At 60.2% G+C, this 20,107-nt stretch overlaps 6 protein-coding genes across 6 annotated transcripts; 3 read left to right on the top strand and 3 right to left on the bottom strand.

Moving 5' to 3' along the window:
- Positions 1-400: 400 nt before the first annotated feature.
- On the bottom strand, positions 401-1,902 carry COLE_06726 (uncharacterized protein; the record flags this gene model as incomplete). Its single annotated transcript, XM_065626497.1, has 8 exons — positions 401-785; positions 818-935; positions 972-1,127; positions 1,164-1,222; positions 1,296-1,558; positions 1,604-1,649; positions 1,684-1,781; positions 1,870-1,902. 8 exons carry the CDS (start codon positions 1,900-1,902, stop codon positions 401-403), a joined length of 1,158 nt encoding a protein of 385 aa, XP_065482191.1.
- Positions 1,903-2,640: 738 nt separating this feature from the next.
- COLE_06725 (uncharacterized protein) lies at positions 2,641-3,056 on the bottom strand (the record flags this gene model as incomplete). The annotated part of the gene is made up of 2 exons (XM_018422780.2): positions 2,641-2,750; positions 2,786-3,056. The coding sequence occupies 2 exons, from the start codon at positions 3,054-3,056 to the stop codon at positions 2,641-2,643; spliced, it is 381 nt and encodes a 126-aa protein (XP_018279872.1).
- Positions 3,057-3,389: 333 nt separating this feature from the next.
- Positions 3,390-6,089, bottom strand: COLE_06724 (uncharacterized protein; the record flags this gene model as incomplete). Its single annotated transcript, XM_018422781.2, has 8 exons — positions 3,390-4,721; positions 4,760-4,856; positions 4,892-4,927; positions 4,975-5,078; positions 5,113-5,409; positions 5,446-5,701; positions 5,735-5,767; positions 5,809-6,089. The coding sequence occupies 8 exons, from the start codon at positions 6,087-6,089 to the stop codon at positions 3,390-3,392; spliced, it is 2,436 nt and encodes an 811-aa protein (XP_018279873.1).
- A 606-nt stretch (positions 6,090-6,695) lies between these two features.
- Positions 6,696-10,095, top strand: COLE_06723 (uncharacterized protein; the record flags this gene model as incomplete). The annotated part of the gene is made up of 9 exons (XM_018422782.2): positions 6,696-6,725; positions 6,829-7,059; positions 7,098-7,291; positions 7,329-7,560; positions 7,597-7,702; positions 7,735-7,808; positions 7,851-8,267; positions 8,305-9,867; positions 9,910-10,095. 9 exons carry the CDS (start codon positions 6,696-6,698, stop codon positions 10,093-10,095), a joined length of 3,033 nt encoding a protein of 1,010 aa, XP_018279874.1.
- A 764-nt stretch (positions 10,096-10,859) lies between these two features.
- COLE_06722 (uncharacterized protein) lies at positions 10,860-13,636 on the top strand (the record flags this gene model as incomplete). Its single annotated transcript, XM_018422783.2, has 5 exons — positions 10,860-10,907; positions 10,940-11,034; positions 11,280-11,554; positions 11,590-11,669; positions 11,705-13,636. 5 exons carry the CDS (start codon positions 10,860-10,862, stop codon positions 13,634-13,636), a joined length of 2,430 nt encoding a protein of 809 aa, XP_018279875.1.
- Positions 13,637-16,609: 2,973 nt separating this feature from the next.
- COLE_06721 (uncharacterized protein) lies at positions 16,610-20,058 on the top strand (the record flags this gene model as incomplete). The annotated part of the gene is made up of 2 exons (XM_018425297.1): positions 16,610-17,560; positions 17,602-20,058. 2 exons carry the CDS (start codon positions 16,610-16,612, stop codon positions 20,056-20,058), a joined length of 3,408 nt encoding a protein of 1,135 aa, XP_018279876.1.
- Between the last annotated feature and the right edge of the window lie 49 nt (positions 20,059-20,107).

The raw sequence follows: 20,107 nt of genomic DNA, 5'->3' as shown, positions 1-20,107 counted from the left end.
GGTCATCCTCAGTCTGCGCAAACTTGAAAAACGGGTAGATCTGGGAGTTTGGGCCTAGATGAAGAATGCTAAGCCAGCCTGACGTCAGCTAGTGAAAACTGATCAAAGGTCTCGTCGCACTCACCAAGGAAGCCAACCATGGTGATGTTCTGCGCCAGGCCGCGGGTATAAAACGAGATGGCCACCGCCTCAGCGTGCTCGTTCCAGGGCTGGCTGTACCCTACAAAAAATTGTAGGATGCGGTGCCACAGCCGCGTAAGCTGAAATGGAAAGATGATGACAACGACGATTGAGGAGAGGAGCTGGACTGTCGCGAATTGTGACGGCGAGCGCAGCCGAGCAAACTGCCGTCAGCTTCTGCATTGTCGGCGGTTGCAACTGTGCGATGAAATTTACAAGATTACGATAGAACACATGGTATACCAGTTGGAAAAAGAGCTTGTACACAAAAAGGAGGGCCCGTGAGCGCACTTTTGAGGCGATGATGTAGTTGGATATTAAGGAGAGCAGCTGGACGGCTGTTGCAAGTCAGCGTAGCCCAAAGGGACTGAGCTGAGACATACTGATCACCCATGACCACACCCAGGTGCCGGCGTCTAATGAAGTGTGAGGGAGCGTGGAGAGGAACAGGCTTGCGTACGCTGTGGTGATGAGCTCTGGTTGAAGCCACGGCTGTCTCACCTTGCCCAACGATGAGAGAGAAGGCAGCGATGGCTAAACATGCCATGAACCACAGGAATCGAACCCATGAGCTGGGCACGCGGCGCAGCGAGGACCCAAAGAAGCTCCGATCAGCCAAGTTCACATCTGGACGAACGTGTACTGCACCACGGGTTGCGCGTGGCGGTAGACATGCCTCTTGTCCCGCTTAAGCTTGGAGAAGCACGCCACGGCCGGAAGGTGCATCGCTGCAAAGCTGAGCACGACCCAGAACGCTGTCGTCAGCCAAGAGGCAACACCGTCAGGCTCACTCTTGCGCTCCCAGTCGAACCCCTCGTCGGGCTTGTCTCGCCACCGAGCGTGCAGCCCGAACAGGTCAAGGTGATGCGCGAGGAGGCCGATGGCGAGCGTCGTCGACCACATCAGAAAGTACGTCGCCTTCCCTCCCAGCCGCGACGGCCACCAGTCTGGGATCAGCAGGTTACAGCAACGAAGCAGCCCACTCAAACGGTACAAGCTGAACAGATTGGTGATGAAGAAGAGCGCGACAGCAAGGTATGCCCTTAAATAAGCAGCGTCGTACAGCGTACGCACCCGAAGTACCTGTCCGTTAGCGAAAACTCGTTGGCCACCATGTGACGCACCAGATGAGGAAGAAGTAGAAGTTGACATCGATTGGCAGGTCCTCCTCGTCACCACCCTCTGTCCCATTGCTCTTGATTCTATGCGGCCACTCAGGCCACTCAGGCCAGTCGGGCAGCGGCGAGTCCTTGTACGGGTCACTGACGGGGAACGGCATCGCAACCCACAACCACACCGCGAGACAGGGCAGAAGCGTGAGGACGAGGTGTCGCTTCCAAAAAGATGCAAGCCACGTCTCAACTGTCGCGCGTGATGGCTGCTGTCAGCGAGATCTACTAGGAGCGACATGGGCCACACTCACCCGAAAGAACCAGTTCGTCCACCGCTCGTCGGCGAGTTGCACCTCGCTGACCCTCCGTGCTTGTCGTCGGGCTCGCGCACTTGGGAGTGTCGAGGTTGGAGACAGCGGCCGACCCGCGCGCGAGCGCGGGGATAATGGGGCAGGCCGTCGAGTCGCCGGGCGCAGCGGCGAGACCGTTCTGTCGCGGTCTATTTGGGTTTAAGTGTAGCGAGGAAGGAGGGCAAGGGCGGGAAATAGGGCGCGCAATGACGAGGCGAGGGCGTTACAGTCACGGTTGCACGCAAGGGCAGCAGTACCATAGGTGTAGAAGCGACAGCATATCGGAGTGTGCAGGAGGTAGGAGTGAATCGACAGAATGCAGTTGAGGATGTTGCGAACGGACGCCGGAACGGAGAGGCGCGGGAGGTACGGGCGATGACGAAAGATCAGTCGCGTCACAGAGCGCGTCAGCAACATTTGTTGACGACGGTGAAAGACGTACCCCACAGCCTGTCCTGCGCACGCTCTGATCCGGTGGAGAGAGGCGTGAACATGGCGCCGGCACGTTTGATTTGATAGATGTTGAAGAGAACGAACGAGAGTGAGTAAGAGAAAGAACGAGGTATCAAGACGACGAGGCCGTATGGATGGACGATCGTTTCGGGTGGCCAACTAGGGTCGAAACGCGTCGATCGTTATTTGGTTCCGTCCAACGTGTGCTCGCCGTCTCGGTGGATCGGTGGCCGGTGGGAGGCAAACCACTGCTGAACCTCTGTTGAACCTCTCCCTCAGACAGATTACATGACCCACTCAATCTTGATACTGCAGCAGCACGCGGGCCCACAGTGGAAATGCTCAGAGACCCCGAGAAGTGCGCTTGAGGTCATGGCAATTCGCAGCATACCCCTCGGCCTCAGCTCTGACGTGCGAACCTCCGACAGCGACATGCATGAGCTTGGAGCCTGAAGCGAATTGGCGCAACTCGAAACGCAGGCGTTCAGGTATATATGCTCTCAGTCCTGATCACACACGAGGCGGTGCCACACTGCCACACGCTGCTATCCCTTCTCGTGCGCGTCCGCTCCGGGGTACGGCTTATACCACTTCTCCGCGGATCGCAGCCATATCTCGCGATTAGGCCGAGGTATGGTGCCCGCTGGGAAGAGGCCTTCCGTGAGCTACGGGACTGTTGATGTGACTCACCCGCATGCACCGACACGTCCTTGAATCCGCTCGAGGTCTGGTACACCTTTCCACCGCACACCGGGCACCAATACCACTTGAGCTCGTTGCCGGCGTCGCTCGTCCCAGCGTACTCCGCCACTTCCCCTGTAACTAGCAGATCGGAGGGCGCGACGGAGAAAAACGTGCCCGTCCCGCACTGCCGGCGGCAGTGGGTGCAGTGGCACAGCTCGAGCCCCGGCTGCGATGGTATGCGGACTGTGACGCCGCCGCAGAGGCAGCTGCCTTGCATGTTGTGGGATGGGAAAGAGTGCAATTGTGAGTTGCGTCATCATCTTGAGTGATATTTCCATTCCTCGCCTCTTCATGTCAGCAACACACCGGACTGTGCACGAGCCGCTGATGGCTCATGCTTCACCCATGTCCAACCTCGACAGGAAAACATGTATCTGCGCATGGCAAGCGCTAAAGTGAGAGTGGAGATAGAGGCGCTGAAGCAGGAAGACGCAGGCCAATGCGTTGTGAGCATCAACTTCAAGCATCCGCCTCATCAGTATGACTCCCCATCGTTTCTAATGCCAGCATGGCATGCATTGTGCAGTATGCAAAAGAACTATCGAGCGCCTTACGGCCGCGCGCTCACGCTGAACAGCAGCTGCTTCTGCTTTCCCTTCTTCTTGCTCTGCGGCTTGGGTGCCTCGTCCTCAATGTTGAGGTTAGCCACGGCGTCAGCGGCATCGCTAGAGCCCCCCGCCCAGGCGCTGGCGTTGGGCGGCGTGGGGGCGGTGCCTCGGATGCGCGCGATCGACTCCTGGCGCGCCGTCGGCTTGCTGAACAGCGCAGCGCGCTCCTCCGCCCGCGACTTGCTGCTCGAGGGCAGCGAGGGGAACGACGCCTTGTTGATCGTGGGCTTCTTGGCGGCCACGGGGAAGTTGACAGAGCGGATCTGCGGGCCGGCGAGGGCCGAAGGCGTCTTGGAAGACGAGCCGGCTCCGCCACCCGCCCAAGGGGTGGAGTGAGTCGCTGAGCGAGAGGAGCTGCCCTCGCCCAGGGAGGGGAAATTGGATGTCGCCAGTCTCTGGGACGTGGCCCCAGGAACGTGGCGACCATTCACTCCAGTGGTGGCGCGAGGCTGTGCTGCGGCAGCCTCGACACGCGCCCACACGGCGTTCGAGTTTGAACTGCCACGGCCGGTGTGCGTCGCGCGCTTAGCCGACAGAATGCGACCGGACGAGACGCCCGCCCAGTTGGTCCCTACACCAGTGGGAGCGCCGCCTAGCGCCGGGAACTGCTCCTCTTGCTGGATGCGGAAAGTGTTGACCGCGGCGAGGATGGCCTGTTGCTTCTCCCGCTCCCCTTCAGAGTCGAAGAGGTTCGCGATTTCACGGCCCACACCGGCTGTCGCCTCGCGATCCTGATCCAGGACATAGAAGAATGTGTCAATCATGTCCTTGGCGCTTGACTCGTTGTTCTTGAACTGCCGGACTGCGGATCGGAATGAGGCCAGCTTGGTGGGAGAGTCGCCCACCAGCATGGACACGCGCGAAAGAAGCGCCGCGTGACGAGCAGCCGTGGCGTCGTCGACGTCTTCCCGCGGGGTAGCGAACCCACTGGCGCTCTCCAAAGGCGACTGCCTGCCCGAGGCCCTGCCCGAGGCTGGACCAGAGGCAGGAGCCGATGCCGCTGCAGACCCAATGCCGTCCGTCAGGCCAGTGACGAATGCTCGACGGCGGCGGCCCTCCTCCTGTCGGTCCGTCTGAATCTGGCGCCGCTGCTGAGCGGCCTGCGCGTCGTTCATGAGAGGAGCCGCAAGCTGTTGCGCCTGCGGTGCATCGCGTGTGCCCAGAGAGAATCCGCGACCTCCCGCGCGAGATGGCCCAGCCTCCGGGCGGGCTGAGAAATCGAGATGCACTTGACGTGCCTGAGCGCGGTCGCGCTGCGACATTTGCTCTCCATGCTGCAATCAGCTTCAATTCGCATCACTACCCTTCTCACCTCCTCCATCATGTGTGCGCGCAGGTCTAGCTCGCTGCCGAAGACCTGGAATTTCTTGTCAATGCAAATGGGGTTGGGGCAAGGGAAATGGTCGCGACTGCAGTTAGCTATTAGGCGCCCCTGAAGACTCACTTGAAGTGATTCTCCAGCTTGGCGTAGTTCTGGAAACTGGTTCGTCAGAAGTGCTCGCAGAATGACCGGTCGCTCCTACGCACTAGACGTCACGATTGCCCATTCCCTTGCACACGAAGCACTCCTCGTGCCGCTCACGCATGTGTTTGAACAGCTCGTCGGGACCAAAGAACGCCTCGTGGCAGAACTGCGGTCAGGCTGATCCTCTCTCAAGTACCTACCTCGCACATGGGGTGCGGCGTGTCCCAGGATTTCACCAGCTCCCTTTCCTTGTCCGACCTGGGACGCGGTGGCTTCTGACCGCGATGCAAGCGCGACGGGTCGTGCAAGGCAAGCAGGTGAGGAGGATACAACACCTGCTCGTGCGAGAATCGTGATAGTTGTCTAGTGCACAGTTTGCAGAACACTAGGCCGTGCTCAGCTAATGTGTGCTTCTCGAGCGCCTGCCATCCGTTTGACATGTGCGCGCAGTCGGGGTACGGGCAGTTGAAGCGGAGAAGTAGCAGCGATTGCTCCATCTGATATCAGTTCCGTCACAAGCGCTCATGACCTACCACTTCTTCGTCATCGAACACAACACCTAGTTTCTCGTCCTTGAACTCGAATTCCTTCAAGTCCAGCGTGCCCGGAAGAATGAGGCCCTGGTACCACTTCTTCCCCTTGTTCTCGGGCTTCTCAGACTCGGCTTGCGCGCGTTCAATTTTCTGCTCGCTGGACGGCTTGCGGAGAGGCCCGTCGGGGAAGGACTTCTGCTCACGCGCAAACAGGACGGAGGGGCACAATGTCTTGCAGTACGCACATTCTATCATCCTGTGGTTAGTGAGAAAACGTGATGCGACTCACTTGTAGAAGACGCGGAGACGGATGGCACATACGCTGCATGTCAGCCAATGTACCGCGCGATTCTCATGGCTCACTGGCAGACGTGGTGATTGCACGTGCCCACAGCCCAGTAGGTTACGGGCTCGGCGCAAATGAAGCAAATTGAGCTGTCGGCGTCCGGGGCAGCAGCTACCGTCTTGCCCACTTTAATAGGCTTGGGAGCGTGGATGTGATCGTCGTCACTGTGGTCGTGGTCCGGTTCATGTTTGTGGTTGTGACGCGACGCACTCGATGCGGGAGCCACCTGATTCTGGTTCTGGGTCGTCGTTGCCTTTCCGCCAGAAAGAGACGTCTCGAAAGCCTTGCGACGTGACATTGGTGAGGTTCGTGGGTGAGGGTGTTGCGATGACGATGGAGAGGTGGGGTATGATCGGGCGGCGCGGATGAAGCTGGTGAGTAGCTGAGTATCTGCTGAGGCTCCAGGTAGCTTGCAACTATTGTTCTGGGTATGGAGCGATGTCGAGGGACGCGAGAGGATGCTGAGAGCTGAGGCGGAGGTGGAGATGATGGTGAGTCGCTTTCAATGTTGGATGACCCATCATCTTGCAACTCGCCGATGGATGGAGTCGGATCCGAATCGCATTTATACGTGTCAAAAGATAAGGTGACGTTTGGAGAGTGATAACAGCCACGTGCTCTAGCACTCCAGGCACGACGCTCCCTGGAGTGTGCGCGGAGGGGGGCACAGACCACACCTTGACCCGTCATCATCACCTCTCCCTCCGTCCTCACCATCACTCTTTCTCTCGACGCTACTATCCCATCTCCAATCCCTACGGGGCATCTTCCCCACTTACTGGGAATTTTATCTGCTCCGAATTCAGCAGACATTCCCTCCCTTTACGATCCGAGCATTCAAATATCGGCAGACACCCCACATTTGCCTTCCTCGACGACATCTTGGCGATCGAGGTGAAGCAAGATGGCGACGGCTATGCGGGGGTTGACTCAGGTAAGTTTCTAGCACGCTCTTGGGGCATCGGCCAGTGGTCTGCTGCGCAGAGTCCCATGCCGAAACAGCGGCGCGCCCTCCACCACGCCCGTCTAACTCACAGTACATCTCGGACTTGCGGCAGTGCCGTGTCCGGGAGGCCGAAGAGAAGCGCGTCAACCGTGAGATGGCGCACATTCGACAAAAGTTCAAGGACGGTAACTTGGACGGGTATCAGAAGAAGAAGTATCTGTCTAAGGTCGTCTTCACGTATATTCTGGGGTACAAGGTTGACGTCGGCCATATGGAGGCCGTCAATCTCATCAGCAGCAACAAGTATTCAGAGAAGCAGATCGTGAGCTTACAGTACCGCAATCAGCAACTAACTTACAGGGCTACTTGGCTATCACGCTGTTGATGCACGAGAACTCCGATCTCGTGCGACTGGTGATCAACTCGATCCGAAAGGACCTTGAGGACCGGAACGAGATCAGCAACTGTCTGGCACTGCATGCCATTGCCAACCTCGGCGGCAAGGAGATGGCCGAGGCGCTCGCGGAGCCTGTATTCCGCTCGATGATTAGCCCGTGAGCCGTCAATTGGGTAGCGCAAGCTGACGTCCAGTACATCCACTACCTTCGTCAAGAAGAAGGCAGCCCTCACGCTGCTGCGGTTGTACCGCAAGCACCCCAGCGTGATGCCTGTTGAGGAGTGGGCCGAGCGCATTATCCCTCTCATTGGCGAACGCGACCAGGGTGTCGCAATGACCGTCGTCAGTGTCGTTACAGCGATGGCGCAGGACAACCTGGAGGTGTTCTCCGCATGCTACCAGCGTGCCGTGGACAGGCTAGACAAGGTTGGCAGATGAGTGCTGACGGTGGCTAACTACTAGATTGTGTTCGACTCGGAGACGCCAGCAACATACGTGTACTACAAGGTTCCCAACCCATGGCTTCAGATCAAGCTGCTTCGACTTCTTCAGTACTACCCTCCCCCAGGTTGGTCACTGTAATTGTCAAGCTGACGCCAGATAACCCAGAGGTGATCGAGATGGTCAACGGTGTGGTGCAAGCAATCATCGACATGTCGCAGGAAACTCCAAGAGTGCGTGATGTCAATGGCAACGTGCATCAAGCTGACTCAAAGAATGTCCAGCACAACAATGCTCAAAATTCGGTCCTTTTCGAGGCCATCAACCTTGCCATTCACCTCGACCCAGAATCCAAGGTAGTGTCCAACGCTTCCGTTCTGCTAGGCAAGTTTATTCTGGCCCGGGAAACCAACGTTCGTTATCTCGGTTTGGACGCGATGGCGCACTTGGCCGCGTGCTCGACCTCACTCGAGCCCGTCAAGAGACACCAAGACACGATTATCCTCAGTCTCAAAGACCGTGATATTTCCGTCCGGCGCCGCGCACTCGATCTCCTTTACTCCATGTGTGACACGTCCAACTCGAAGCGGATTGTGGGCGAGCTTCTGCGTTACCTCCAGGTTGCGGACTACAACCTGCGCGAGGAGATGGTGCTCAAGATCGCCATCTTAACCGAGCGGTTTGCAACAGAGGTAGGCTTCGCAGCATGCGGTCTGAAACTCACGCCAGTATGAGTGGTACATCGATACTATCCTGGAGCTTATCTCGACCGCTGGTGACCACGTTGGGGCCGAGGTTTGGTATCGTGTGGTTCAGCTCGTGACCAACAACGAAGACCTTCAGGCCTACGCGTCTGGGGCAGTCTACACCCATCTCCAAGCCCAGCAGTGCCATGAGAACATGGTGAAGGTCGGAGGCTACATCCTGGGCGAGTTTGGGCACCTGATTGCAAATGAGAACGGGTGCAGCCCGATAGAGCAGTTCCACGCTCTGCACTCCAAAATCAACATCTGCACCGCACCCACCCGAGCGCTACTTCTTACGACATATCTTAAGTGGGTCAATTTGTTCCCCGAAATTAAGGAGCATCTGATCAACATCTTCCGGCGATACACACACGTGCTGGACGCCGAACTGCAGCAGCGTGCTTGCGAATACTTGGCTTTGGCAACACGGGACGACGACGACGAGCTCTTGCAAGCCGTCTGCGATGAGATGCCCGTCTTCCCGGAGCGCGAGTCTGCGCTTATCTCACGGTTGCACAGCCGAGGGGACAAGGCGCAGGACAAGCGCACATGGGTAATTGGGCATCAGTCGGAGAACAAGGGCCGCATTGCGGAGAAGTTCAAGAACTTCCGCAAGGGGTCGACTGCACCGGACTCGCCCGAAGACGCCTCTCCGGCACTTCCCCAGCAGCGCTCGGTGCCTGAACCCCAGCCAACAATCCTTGAGCCACCGCAACGGCAGGACACAATCGAGCCGATGATGGGCGGTGGCATGTCGGAGGATATCATGGCATCGTTGGCCGGCCTCGACCTCACGTCCACACCTACGGGTGAGGGGTTGCTGTCTGGTCAGATTGAGAACGGCACGATAACTGGCGAGCCTGCCGTTATGACCCCTACGGTGCTGTCGCCCGCGACTGAGCGGCCGGACGACTTCCTGCACAACGCGACGCTGGGCGGTGTCAGCCCATCACTCCTTGCACCCGTCACTGTCGCGCCAAATATCGACAAGTGGCTTGAGCGGCTCTCATACGCCACTGAAGGCGTGCTGTACGAGGATAAGCAGGTGCAAATCGGTGTCAAGGCTGAGTATCACGGGCATCTCGGGCGCATTGCCTTGTTTATTGGTAATAAGATTTCAACGCCATTCACCTCTGTATCAGCCAAGATTGAGAACACAACGCCCGACGCACTTAACATCAAGTTCCACGACCTGCCTGTTGACAGAATCGAACCGCTCGCCCAGATCCAAGAGATGATTCAGCTGGAATGCAAGAGCCCGTTCTCCAGCCAGCCAATCCTTCGCTTCACGTACCTGGCTGGTAGTTTTACGACCCTGGTCCTCCGCCTTCCGGTGTTCCTCACTCGCTTCATCGAGGGAGTCAACTTTGACCAAGCCCAGTTCTTTGAGCGCTGGAAGATTATCGGCGGGCCTCCTCGCGAGGCGCAGCAGATCTTCCCTATCAAGCTCACGGAGTCGGGTGATGTCGACGTCGAGCGCAACCGTCGCATCATGGCTGGGCAACGCGTCTCGGTTCTCCCCAACATCGACCACAACCCTAACAATGTGAGTGATTGCAGTGCAGCGCGGGTGTGGCTAACATCTCAGATGGTTCTTGCCGGTGTACTGCACATGAGCAAGACAGGCAAGGTGGGGATCTTGGGTCGCGTGGAGCCCAACAAGGACGCAAAGCTGTGCCGGTTGACAGTGCGCAGCACGAACGAGGCCGTATCTGCCGAGATGCTCAAGCTCTTGAGCCAGCCTCTGAACGTTGATACAGCGGCGTCGCTCTAGTCTGTTGTCCAAATGTACCTCTTTCAGTATACCAAATGTCACGACGTAATGATGAAGCCATGAAGCAGAATGAAGTGGTATTTGTGCGCGGAAGTGTTGATTGGGCTTGGTTGCTTGGTTGATGGTGGCGTTCTTGTCATCATGGGATGGATGCTGGATGCAAGTCGGTTTATTAGCAGAGGATTAAGATGACCACGTGAGAAAACCTTAGTGCTTCTATTGATCTATTGAATTCCGCGTTTCGAAATAGTAGGGTGGCCTTGTCTTGGAGCTGAAAGAAGCGGGGAGGGCAAACCCCTGTGCGGGGGGAAAGGAGGGTCATCGCACAGGGTGAGGCCCAGTCGCCACACCACAGCATCATCCTCAACACCATCCACATCCGTCTCACATTTGTCTTGATTGTCTCGTCTTGTCTTGTCTCCTCATCCTCCATCATCCATCCTGCTCCGACGCTTTCTCCACGTCTCCGCTCACCTCCCTCCTCCTCTCCCCTTTCCTTCCCCTCGGCGGTAACTCGCACGGTCATTCTCAACAAGCGCACCGCGCCTGATCGTAGCCCTCGATCGTATCGTCGTATTACCGCCAAGTCACCGCTCGACACCGCCCCTCGCCCCACCCACACCACCAACACACCGCCGCTGCATCTAATCCTTTCTCGAGTGCCCTACTTGGTCTCCATCACCTGTCTGGGACATACGGTTCCCCTCCCTCTACTCGTCGCGGCGCCCCTCCACCCTTCTCCCACACCGTAGCCGACCACCATCATGGAGCCCAAGGTTCTCGGCACCCTCGTCGTCGTGGTCGGCACCGCTGTATGTCCCCTCATCGACGCTGCTAACAATAGAAAAACTTGCCCAACAAGAGTCGCTTTGGCAAGCAGGACCCGTTCTGCACCTTACAGATCGGCAGCGTCAAGCGCCGAACCCAGCCTATCAAACGGTGAGTGCACAACACCTCGGTGCGCGGCGTGGCAACAGGGCGCTGTGAGCCGAGTGATCACCCTCGGCACTCGGCACCCGGCGGAGCACCGATCCAGCTGTACTTGCGACACATATCGCTGTCCTCGCCGTCCGTCAGGGCGTGCCGAGGCGTGAGCTTGGCTCGCGTCCGTGGAGGCCTAGGCATCCCGATTCTATATAACCTTTGGCCGCCTTCCCGTTCATGCGATTCTATCTCACACACAGCGGCGGACAGCATCCGGAATGGGACGAGGAGGTACGCTTCGCGATCCACGAAGATGTGGACGACATGTTGGCCGCGTCGACCTCCAAGCCCTTGCCCGGCGAGCCCGGCGTCGTGACTCCGCAGAGCATGGCTAACAAGTCGCGCAAGCCGGCAGCAAAGAAGGGCGCCAAGGTCATGAAGCTCGCCGTGTGGGCCGATGACATAAAGGAGCCCGAGCTCATTGGTGAGGCCATCGTCAACTTTGACGAGGCATTGACCAAGGGCGAAGTAGATGGTGAGTATCTCGATAGTAGCTGCAGCTGACGCCAGATTGGTGGATCCTCCAGTCCAAGGACGGCAAGGACAAGTACTGCGGCGAGGTGTACATGGAGATGACTTTCTTCTCCAATGTGAGTGCAGGATGTGGACGCAATGCTGATCGCAGGCGCCTCCACCCAAGAAGAACCCGCCCCCGGGTCAGCAGGGCCAGAGCCCGGTCCGTCCTCCTGGGCGACCAGGTCTGCCAACGAGCGCCTCCATCTCGGGCATGAACCTCTACATACCCCCTTACCAGCAACCGCAAGGCGCACAAGCTCCGCCTCAGCGGCCACCAGCGCCGCCACAGCCGCAGGGATATGCAGGCCACGCGCCCCCGCACGCCCCGCAGGCTCCACAGAGGCCGGTATCCAGCACGTACGCTTCCAATGGCTTCGCTGAGCTGGGACTTCCCCCGCAGCCTCCTCAGCTGCATGGTACCGGCGGCAGACCCCAGACGGCGGCCGCGAACGCTCTCGCCTCGCAGATGGGTTCGATGTCGCTTGGCCCCTCGCACCAACAGCGTCCAGGCGGCAATGCGCACCAGGCCGCAACGATTGGGCATGGAAGGCCGCAGTCGGCGTACATTGCGCCACAGCACCCGGCGCCGCCACCGCCGCCGCCCCAGCTCCAACAGCAGTCATCGCAGAGCGGTGCCGCTGCACCTTGGGCGGATCTCCTTCCGCAGAATCAAGGCCAGCAGCAGCAGGCCCCTCCCTTGCCCCGTCCCATGAGCTCGGTCGACATGGGCGCGTACAATCCGAGTGACCCGCGCGCTTCAGCGATTCCACCCCGCCCGCACTCGTCCATGCAGCAGCAGCAGCCGGCGCCTTTGCCGATGCCCTCCCATGGTCGGACTGGGTCACTGTCTCACAGCCTCGCCCCGCCGGTTGTGGGCTCGCCGCCGGTCCAGCAGTACGGCAGCAACTTCCAGCCTCTGCCTGAGCCTCCCAGAACCACGAGCCCGGCGCCCTTTGGTGTGTTCCAGAACGCTCCGCCTGTGCCGCCTGTGCCGCCCCAGCCTCCTCAGCATGGTGGCTACCAGCAGCCTCAACAGCAGCAGGCATATGCCCCCGCCCAGCCTCCCGCGCAGCCAGCGTATAACACTCCCCAGCCTCCTCGACAGGGCACGTGGCCCCAGACGGGCAATCAACAGGGCTACCAACAGCCGGGGGCATCTCCGCAGCAGCAGTATGCCGCTTCGCCTGGCGTATCGCCGGGCCCAACGGCTTCCCAATACGGTTCACCGGCTCAGCAGCACCAGTTGCCACAAGCACCGCAGCCGCCACACCGCAACTCTCTACCTGGCACGTCGGTAGCGCCGAGCACAACCACCGGGCCGTATGTGCCATGGCACATGCAGACTCCAGCAAACCAAGGCGGCCAGAGTGGAGCTCCTGCACCTCCCGCTCCTCCCGCCCGCCCCAACGCGGGATACTACCCCTCGGACGAGCTTTACGTTGCGCCGCAGCAGCAGCAGCAGCAGCCGCTTCCGCAAGCTCCTGTGCACCAGCAGTCTCTCCCGCCCCAGCAGCCGCTGCCGCCCGCGCACCAGCCTCCTCCTCCAAGTTTGCCTCAGGCACCGCAGCCTCCCCCTCCTCCGCAGAACTATGGATACACATCGCCGCCGCTGCCTCATCAGGCTGCTCCTTCAATGCCGACATTCAGCCCGCCGCCGCAGGCTCCAATGTCGACATTCAGCGCGCCGCCGCAGGCTCCAATGTCGACATTCAGCCCTCCGCCTCAGCAGCAGCCGCAGTCCAACTTCCGCCCGAACGCGCCGCCCAGAGTCCCCTCGCCAGTGGGGTACGCGCCCGTACCGCCGCCGCGGGTGCCCTCGCCGCTGCCGCCGACGGGGCAGCCCAACTCGCCGCCAAAGACCAACTCGGACTGGCGGTCGTACCTGCACGGTTTGGGGAATGTGAACGGCCCCCCGCCGCAGGCTCCGGCACCGGCACCGGCGCAGCAGCAGGGGGGGGAGTGGTACCCGCCTGCGGGCGGGTCGTCAAACACGATGCAGCACGCGCAGGCGCAGACTGGGTATGCGCCGCAGCAGTGGTGATTTGAGGACGAGATATAGAAGTGCATGCACGTGTGGTGTGGGGAGGTGCGGGTTGACTAGAGGGAGGGAGACAGCGGCGGATGGGACAGCGCTGGTGCGCTGGTGCCGTCGAGGGGTTTCAGACTGTGTGATGGAGGCGAGTGCAGTATCCAGCGGTGGTGAGCGGGGGGGGGGGGGGGGGGGGGAAGTCAGCGTCGTGATCCAGCAGCAGTTGGGTCTGGCCTCGGGCCAATGCGATGGGTGTGTGCGGTGATGTGTCTCGCACACTGGATCAAGCTAGGTTTATAGGTCGCTCATGGGCGTGACTATGACTACCACAGTAGTACTGTCAAGAGATTTGGGCGTTGCGTATCACGCCTCGGGGATGGCATGCGGGGGGAGGGAAGGACGAGAACGTGGCCGGGTGGCCGGGTGGCGAGCTGCGTGCTGCGTGCTGCGTGCTGCGTGTTGATCAGTCAGCGTACAGTAGAATGCAGTGATGATCGGTGCGATCAGTGATGTGAGCCACCGCCGCCCGATCCGAAGCTCGAGCTCCCCAGTCAGTGAGCGGAGGCACGGAGCCAAGCAACTCGTCACTCGAACAAGATCAAGCTCGGCGTGCCTATCCCCTCCTCGCCGACTCCCCCTCGCCCTGCTGTCATGGATCAGTGATCAGTGATCAGCGAACAGCGAACAGTTAGTACGACCAGGTGCTAGGGCGTGATATGATGAGATTCGAGACGAGTGGATTGAGACACTTGTACGCGTGGCATTCTCGCTCGCTGCTCGGAGCTCGATGATGGGTGGTGGGTGGCAAAGCACCGCGCACCGCGCACCGCCTCATAGCGCGTCGCGTGCGTGACAGATGCCAGGGGATGAAACCGCGGGGGCTGGGCCCTGGGTGATGGGTGCTTGGGTGGGCTGCCTGGATTCCAACAGAGACAGGGATGGGCGCGTTTGATGCCGCCGTCCTCCTGCCTATGCTCTATGCTGTCCCGCCTGGCTGCATAGCTGCATATTCGCCCCGCCTGTTTGAAGCTATCCTCGGTGGTTATTATGAGCGCGCGTACCCGGGTGGGTGTGGATTGGAAGGCCGAGGGATTGATTGATGGGTGGAGGAGGGGCAATTGGATCCCCGCCCCCCCTGTAGGATCCCTCCTCCCCCCCTTGGTGCCCTGCAATGCCACGACCCAACACACACACACCACACCACACACTCAACTCACTCAACTCACTCACTCTGCTCCATCCTTTGGCTTGGGGACGGACACAATGTCAACTGCCACAGCGACTGGCCCCTCTCTGGATCCTCCTCATCCTCCTCATCCTCTACCCCCCTCCTCGCGACCACAACCCTCGTCCTCATCATCATCATCCTCTTTGGCCCCATCCCCCTCCCCACTCCCCCTCCCCCCATCCTCTCACCTTTACCCCTCCCGCCCCAACACCTTCTTCCAACCTCCGCAAAGAACAGGCACTGTCTCAAGCACCACCAGCACCACCACTTCCTCTTCCATCTCTTACTCAATCTCTCGCACCTCAACCACATCTCCCACCGCCTTCCACTTTCCTTCCATCCACCTCAGTTCCTTTGACTCGTTCACAAACATCCCACTCGATTCTACTTTCTCCCCCTCCTCTTCTTCCTCCTCTTCCTCCTCCTCCTCTCCCTCCCCCTCTTCCTCCTCCCCCTCCCCATACCCCGGCCAAGCAGCAGCCCCCAGCACCGCCGCGAGCAGCAACGCCACCCCCAAGGCCACGCATCTCCAAACCAACGCCAGCCTTCACCGACGCTACGCGTCAGATTCCATCAACCCCGGCGCTGGCGCCAGCGCTGCACCCCCTCGCCCCGCGTCAAGCGCAAGCGTCAATCCCGGTGCCAGCGCTGCACACGCCTCCAACCATCTCCCAGCCACAACTCCTTTTGTGTCTGTCGACGCGCCACCTGACACCCCAACAGCAACAGCTCCTGCTGCTGCTGCTCGCGCGGAGCCTGAATCGCCATTGCGGGGCGCAGTCCCATCTGCTTCCTCTTCCGCCGCCGCCGCCGCCGCCGCCGTCACAAACGGCCCCATCGTGTCATCCACTAAACCAACAACGCACACGCCCCAGCCATCAACAGTTGGCACGCAATCCTCATCCTCTCCCTCACTCTCACCCTCTCGCGTCCCTTCATTTGCGCTTGGATCCCCTCCCATCCTCTCTCCTCTCACTCTCCCTTCCTTTGACGGACCTTCACTCGCAAGATTCAGCTCTTCATTCAAGTTTGACGACGACGACGGCACTCCCCTCACAGGTGACGACGACGACTACGACGATAACACGACCACTCCTCAACCTCCTGTTGTTGGTGATCGCCCAACATCTTGGGCCCCGCTTGTCTCACCCACTACTACTACCACCTCGGGAGGAGCACAAGGCGGCATCCCGTCTTTCGCTACCCTGGCAGACGCCCGCGCTCCTTCGCCGCTCCTGACGCCCACCTCGTCCACCTTTGATCTTGCATCCCCCAGACTCCGCGAGTCGCCCTCTGTTCCTCGACGGAGAACCATCGTCGAGCCTGGCTCTCATCACAAGCGCTCGTCTCCCATCAAGCTTGAGCGCCCATCAGTGGCTCACTCAAGACAGCCCTCATTTGCAGCCTCAATCGAGCCTGAACGCGACCAAACACCCCCTTCGCCCTCTCCAACGCCAAAGCGCATAGCTCTCACTCTCGCGCGCAACTCGCCTCCCACTTCCCCAACTCCAACATCAACCTCGACCCGCCCATCCGGTCTGACATTGAACACTCTAGTATCCTTCCCCGAACCCCAGTTGTCAAGCGCCACGACAACCACCGCGGTCGATTCACGTCCTCCGACCGGACTTTCGTCCCCTAGCAAGAAGCGGTCCCTTCCACGCCCACCCAAGGCCGCTGAAGACGGCAGCGTCGCGGCAACACCCAACTCACCGTCCCGTGCACAGTCCACAGACACCTTTTCCATGCCCACCCCCATGCCTGTCGCCGTCCCAGCTGCGCCGCCCGTCTTGCGCCCACCATCCTTTTCCATCCAGACATCTCCAAAGGCCAACATGGCCGCTCTTGGTGTCGTGACCGGTGACCCTATGGCGGTGCGCCGCTCGCGCCCACAACAGCAGAAGCAGCAGCAGCAGCAGCAGCAGCTGCAGCCGCTGCAGCCGACCCGTGCCTCCACAGACCCACGGGCAAGCTATGCGCCCCCTGCGACCATGGATCAATCTCAGCCAAAGTCCAATTCTATTCCTGCACCCTTCCCTACATCGCGCCACCAACCCACAAACTCGGCATCCAACTTGCCTGCGATAGCTGGATTGGCGGATGCTGGACCATACCCCTCAACTCCAGCGCAAATGCGGCAAACAGCCGGAGCAGCAGCAGGTGGCCTCGGCCTACCAGCATTGCCGGCTTTGCCCGGCGCCGGCCCCAGCGGCGGGCTCCAGATACCCCAGGGTATGAAACCTGGGGAGGAGATCTGCCTCGAGTGTATGATGCGTGACCGTGACCTTGCCGACGTCGATGTCACCGGCGATGGTGTCTGGGAGCGTGCCAGTGATGCCGCTCTCGACGAGCTCAAGGCGCGCGAGTATGACCTGTTGCGAGGCATGTCGGTCGACCACTCGGTGTCGGCATGGTCTGTCGACGAGTCGATATCGAGCAGCACCCACGGTGAGACGCTGTCAAGCCCTCGCTCGCATGCCTCTGGCGTCTATTCGGACGAGGCAGCGCGCACTGCTGCTGCCAAAAAGCAGCAAGCAAGAGAAGCACGTCGCCAGCGTCGTGAGGACCGTGACGCGCAGATTGCACGCATCGGATGGCGTGGCTTCAAGTGGGAGGAAGGGTCTGGCGGTGATGGCTTCCCTGTTGGGTTCCGCGGCACCCGTCCAGGCCCCTTGACGGAGAAGGGCATTAAGAATGTCATGACCATGGTGAGCAAAAAGCGTATTGAACAATGCCTAACGTTTCACAGTTCCCCTCCTCATCTGCACTACGCTTCCAAATTCTCCAGAGCTACCTCCGCGGACAATACCGGCTGATAATCGAGTTGAGACAAGAGGCTCAACGCCTCGGTCAATACCCAGAGCCCCAGGAGCTCACCTACCCTCCATCGCCGACTCTTGAGAGCCACGACTCGGTCCTCAGTGGCAGCCTTGCTTCCCAGCGCACTGCTCGCGTCAGCATGGAACGTGGCGCACCGTCTATCAAGGCGCCTTCCATCAGCACAGCTCGGTCGGCGCCGGTCACGATGCAGCAGCCGGTGCCGAGGTTGAGAGAGAGCCCATCGACGCCCGCTGGTCTCAACTCTGGCATCAAGGCTCGCCCAAGAACCCACTACGACCGCGAGCCAACCTCAGCAGCGTCGCGGCTCTCGACCGCGACCAATATCCGACCTTCCCCGAACCTTGGATTGGGTACATCGCCCTCGAACCGCGCATCTCACCTCAAGGCGCCGAGCGGCTCGACTGGGCCCAAGGGTCGCGAGTCCAAGTTCTACGCCGGCGACGATTGGTCGGACACGGAGGATCTGTGGCCCGGGTACGACGAGCTTGGTGGCTCGGCTGGCTCCAACAATCTTCGTCCGTTTTCGTTTGCTGTGCGCGCTGGTCAGCAGCGCGAGCGCGAGGGAAGCATTGGCAGCCACCACAGACGCTCCTTCTTTGGCAAGTTTGGTGACTCAGTTACGTCCTTCTTTACCGGCAGCCACGGTGGCAGCGGCAGCATGATGGACATGCACCTCGGCCTCGACATGGACCGCCGTAACCGCACTTCGTCCTATCAGGTCCACGAAAGCCCGCGCGTCAGTGCGTTCATACCCAGTCGGCCAAGCTACTCTGGGAGACGATCGTACCTCGGGCAGCAGCCCAATGAGGACCCCCTTGCACCGCCACCCGTTCTGCAGGAGCGTCCACGTGCCAAGTCTGTCACCGCCATGCATCCAAGCGCCCGCCTCACGCAGGTGTCCATGTACGCGCCCGAGCCGGCCGACGATGAGGTCTCGCCCAAGAAGAAGGGCGGCATCAAGGGTCTCATTCAGAAGATGAAGAAGGGCGGCAGCAGCAAGAAGGACCGGAGACAGTCGCTTTCTGCTGCGCTTGCGGTCGAGGAGAACTCTCCAGGTTCCGACCTCATTCCGCCACCGCCGATGAACTTCCTCGTCAACCGTGGCGAGCGTAACCACGACCGCAAGCGCTCTAGCTCATCCATCTCGATGGCCAATGACAGTCAGGGCTCGCTGGCGCCAGCAAGCCAGGGCCAGCGCTCTGTGTCTGCGCCGCTTGGGTCATCGGGTAGCGACATTAGCCCCACAAGCTCCCGCTTCCAGCCTGATCGGCCCACGGATCTGCCACGCCGCAGCACTGCACCTGCAGTCGAGTTGCCGCCTGGAGCTGCCGAAGCTGGCTACAACCTGCACCGGGGCTCGCTCATGGGCTCGACAATGGAGATGCTCACCGGGTCATCGCACAATGGTGTGCCGCACCCAGTCGTTACGCCCGACCTGCAAATGGTTTATGATGAACCGCAGCCATTGCGCGAGACGATGCTGCCCAACACAAACGGCGCGGCGCATCCTCCCTACGCCGTGGCAGGCAATGCCCAATCGTACGCAGGCAAGGGTAACATGCAGCAGTCGATGTCGTCGCGGTACTCTTCCTCGACGACCACTGTACCTGCGCTCGAGACACCCGAGTCGGCCAACAACATGAACTCGTACCTTGCACCCGCACCGCAGGGCAACACGTCTCCCAACCGGTTCAAGAATCTGCCGCCTCTGCCGCCCGGGATGATACCCAAGCAGGGGTCGCCCAGCATAGGCTCACCCGAGATGTACAGCGAAGCGGACGCGCTCTCGATGCGCGGCAGTGTGTACGACAACAAGCGCATGTCGTCGATGCCGTACCCTCGCGCGTCTATGTCGGCTGAGCCACCCACCAACTACCGCACCGGTGTCCCTCCTTCTTCCGAGTACTTCCCTACTGCCTCGCCCCGGTACCACCAACCCCCGCAGGGCAACCAGTCTCCTGGTCCTATACACTCTGGGTCTCCCGGCTCGTCTGGTTCGCGTTCCTCGACCTCTACGCCTTTCCTCCAGCCAGGCAGTGGCTTTGTCCCACAGCAGCGTGTCATACAGCCACGCGCCAGCTTTGACGTGCTTGCCGACAACCGTTCTGCGCGTGTGCGCCGCTCAACTGCAGTCCCCGGCATGGGCATGCCAATGGACTGGGGCCGCAATGCCCAGAGCATGTACATCCAGCAGTCGGCCGCTGCGTCGACGGGGTCGTTCGGCCGCTTCCTCAAGGGCGACCCGCGCGGCGCTGGTGGACCACCACCGCCGCACGTCGCCAACATGGTCGCGTCGTCCGTCGCGCCGACCGAGGACAGAAAGGAGCGCCGCCGCGGCATCAAGAGCATTTTTGGCAAGAAGTAGTGACCACCTTATTACGCATGCCACATTACGCCATTCGTCCACGCATTTC

Source organism: Cutaneotrichosporon oleaginosum (genome assembly GCF_008065305.1).
Source record: "Cutaneotrichosporon oleaginosum strain ATCC 20508 chromosome Unknown ATCC20508_contig06, whole genome shotgun sequence".
NCBI classification, from domain to species: Eukaryota; Fungi; Basidiomycota; class Tremellomycetes; order Trichosporonales; family Trichosporonaceae; genus Cutaneotrichosporon; species Cutaneotrichosporon oleaginosum.
The sequence above is the reverse complement of the archived record's forward strand: the minus strand, read 5'-3'. Positions and strand labels throughout refer to the sequence as shown.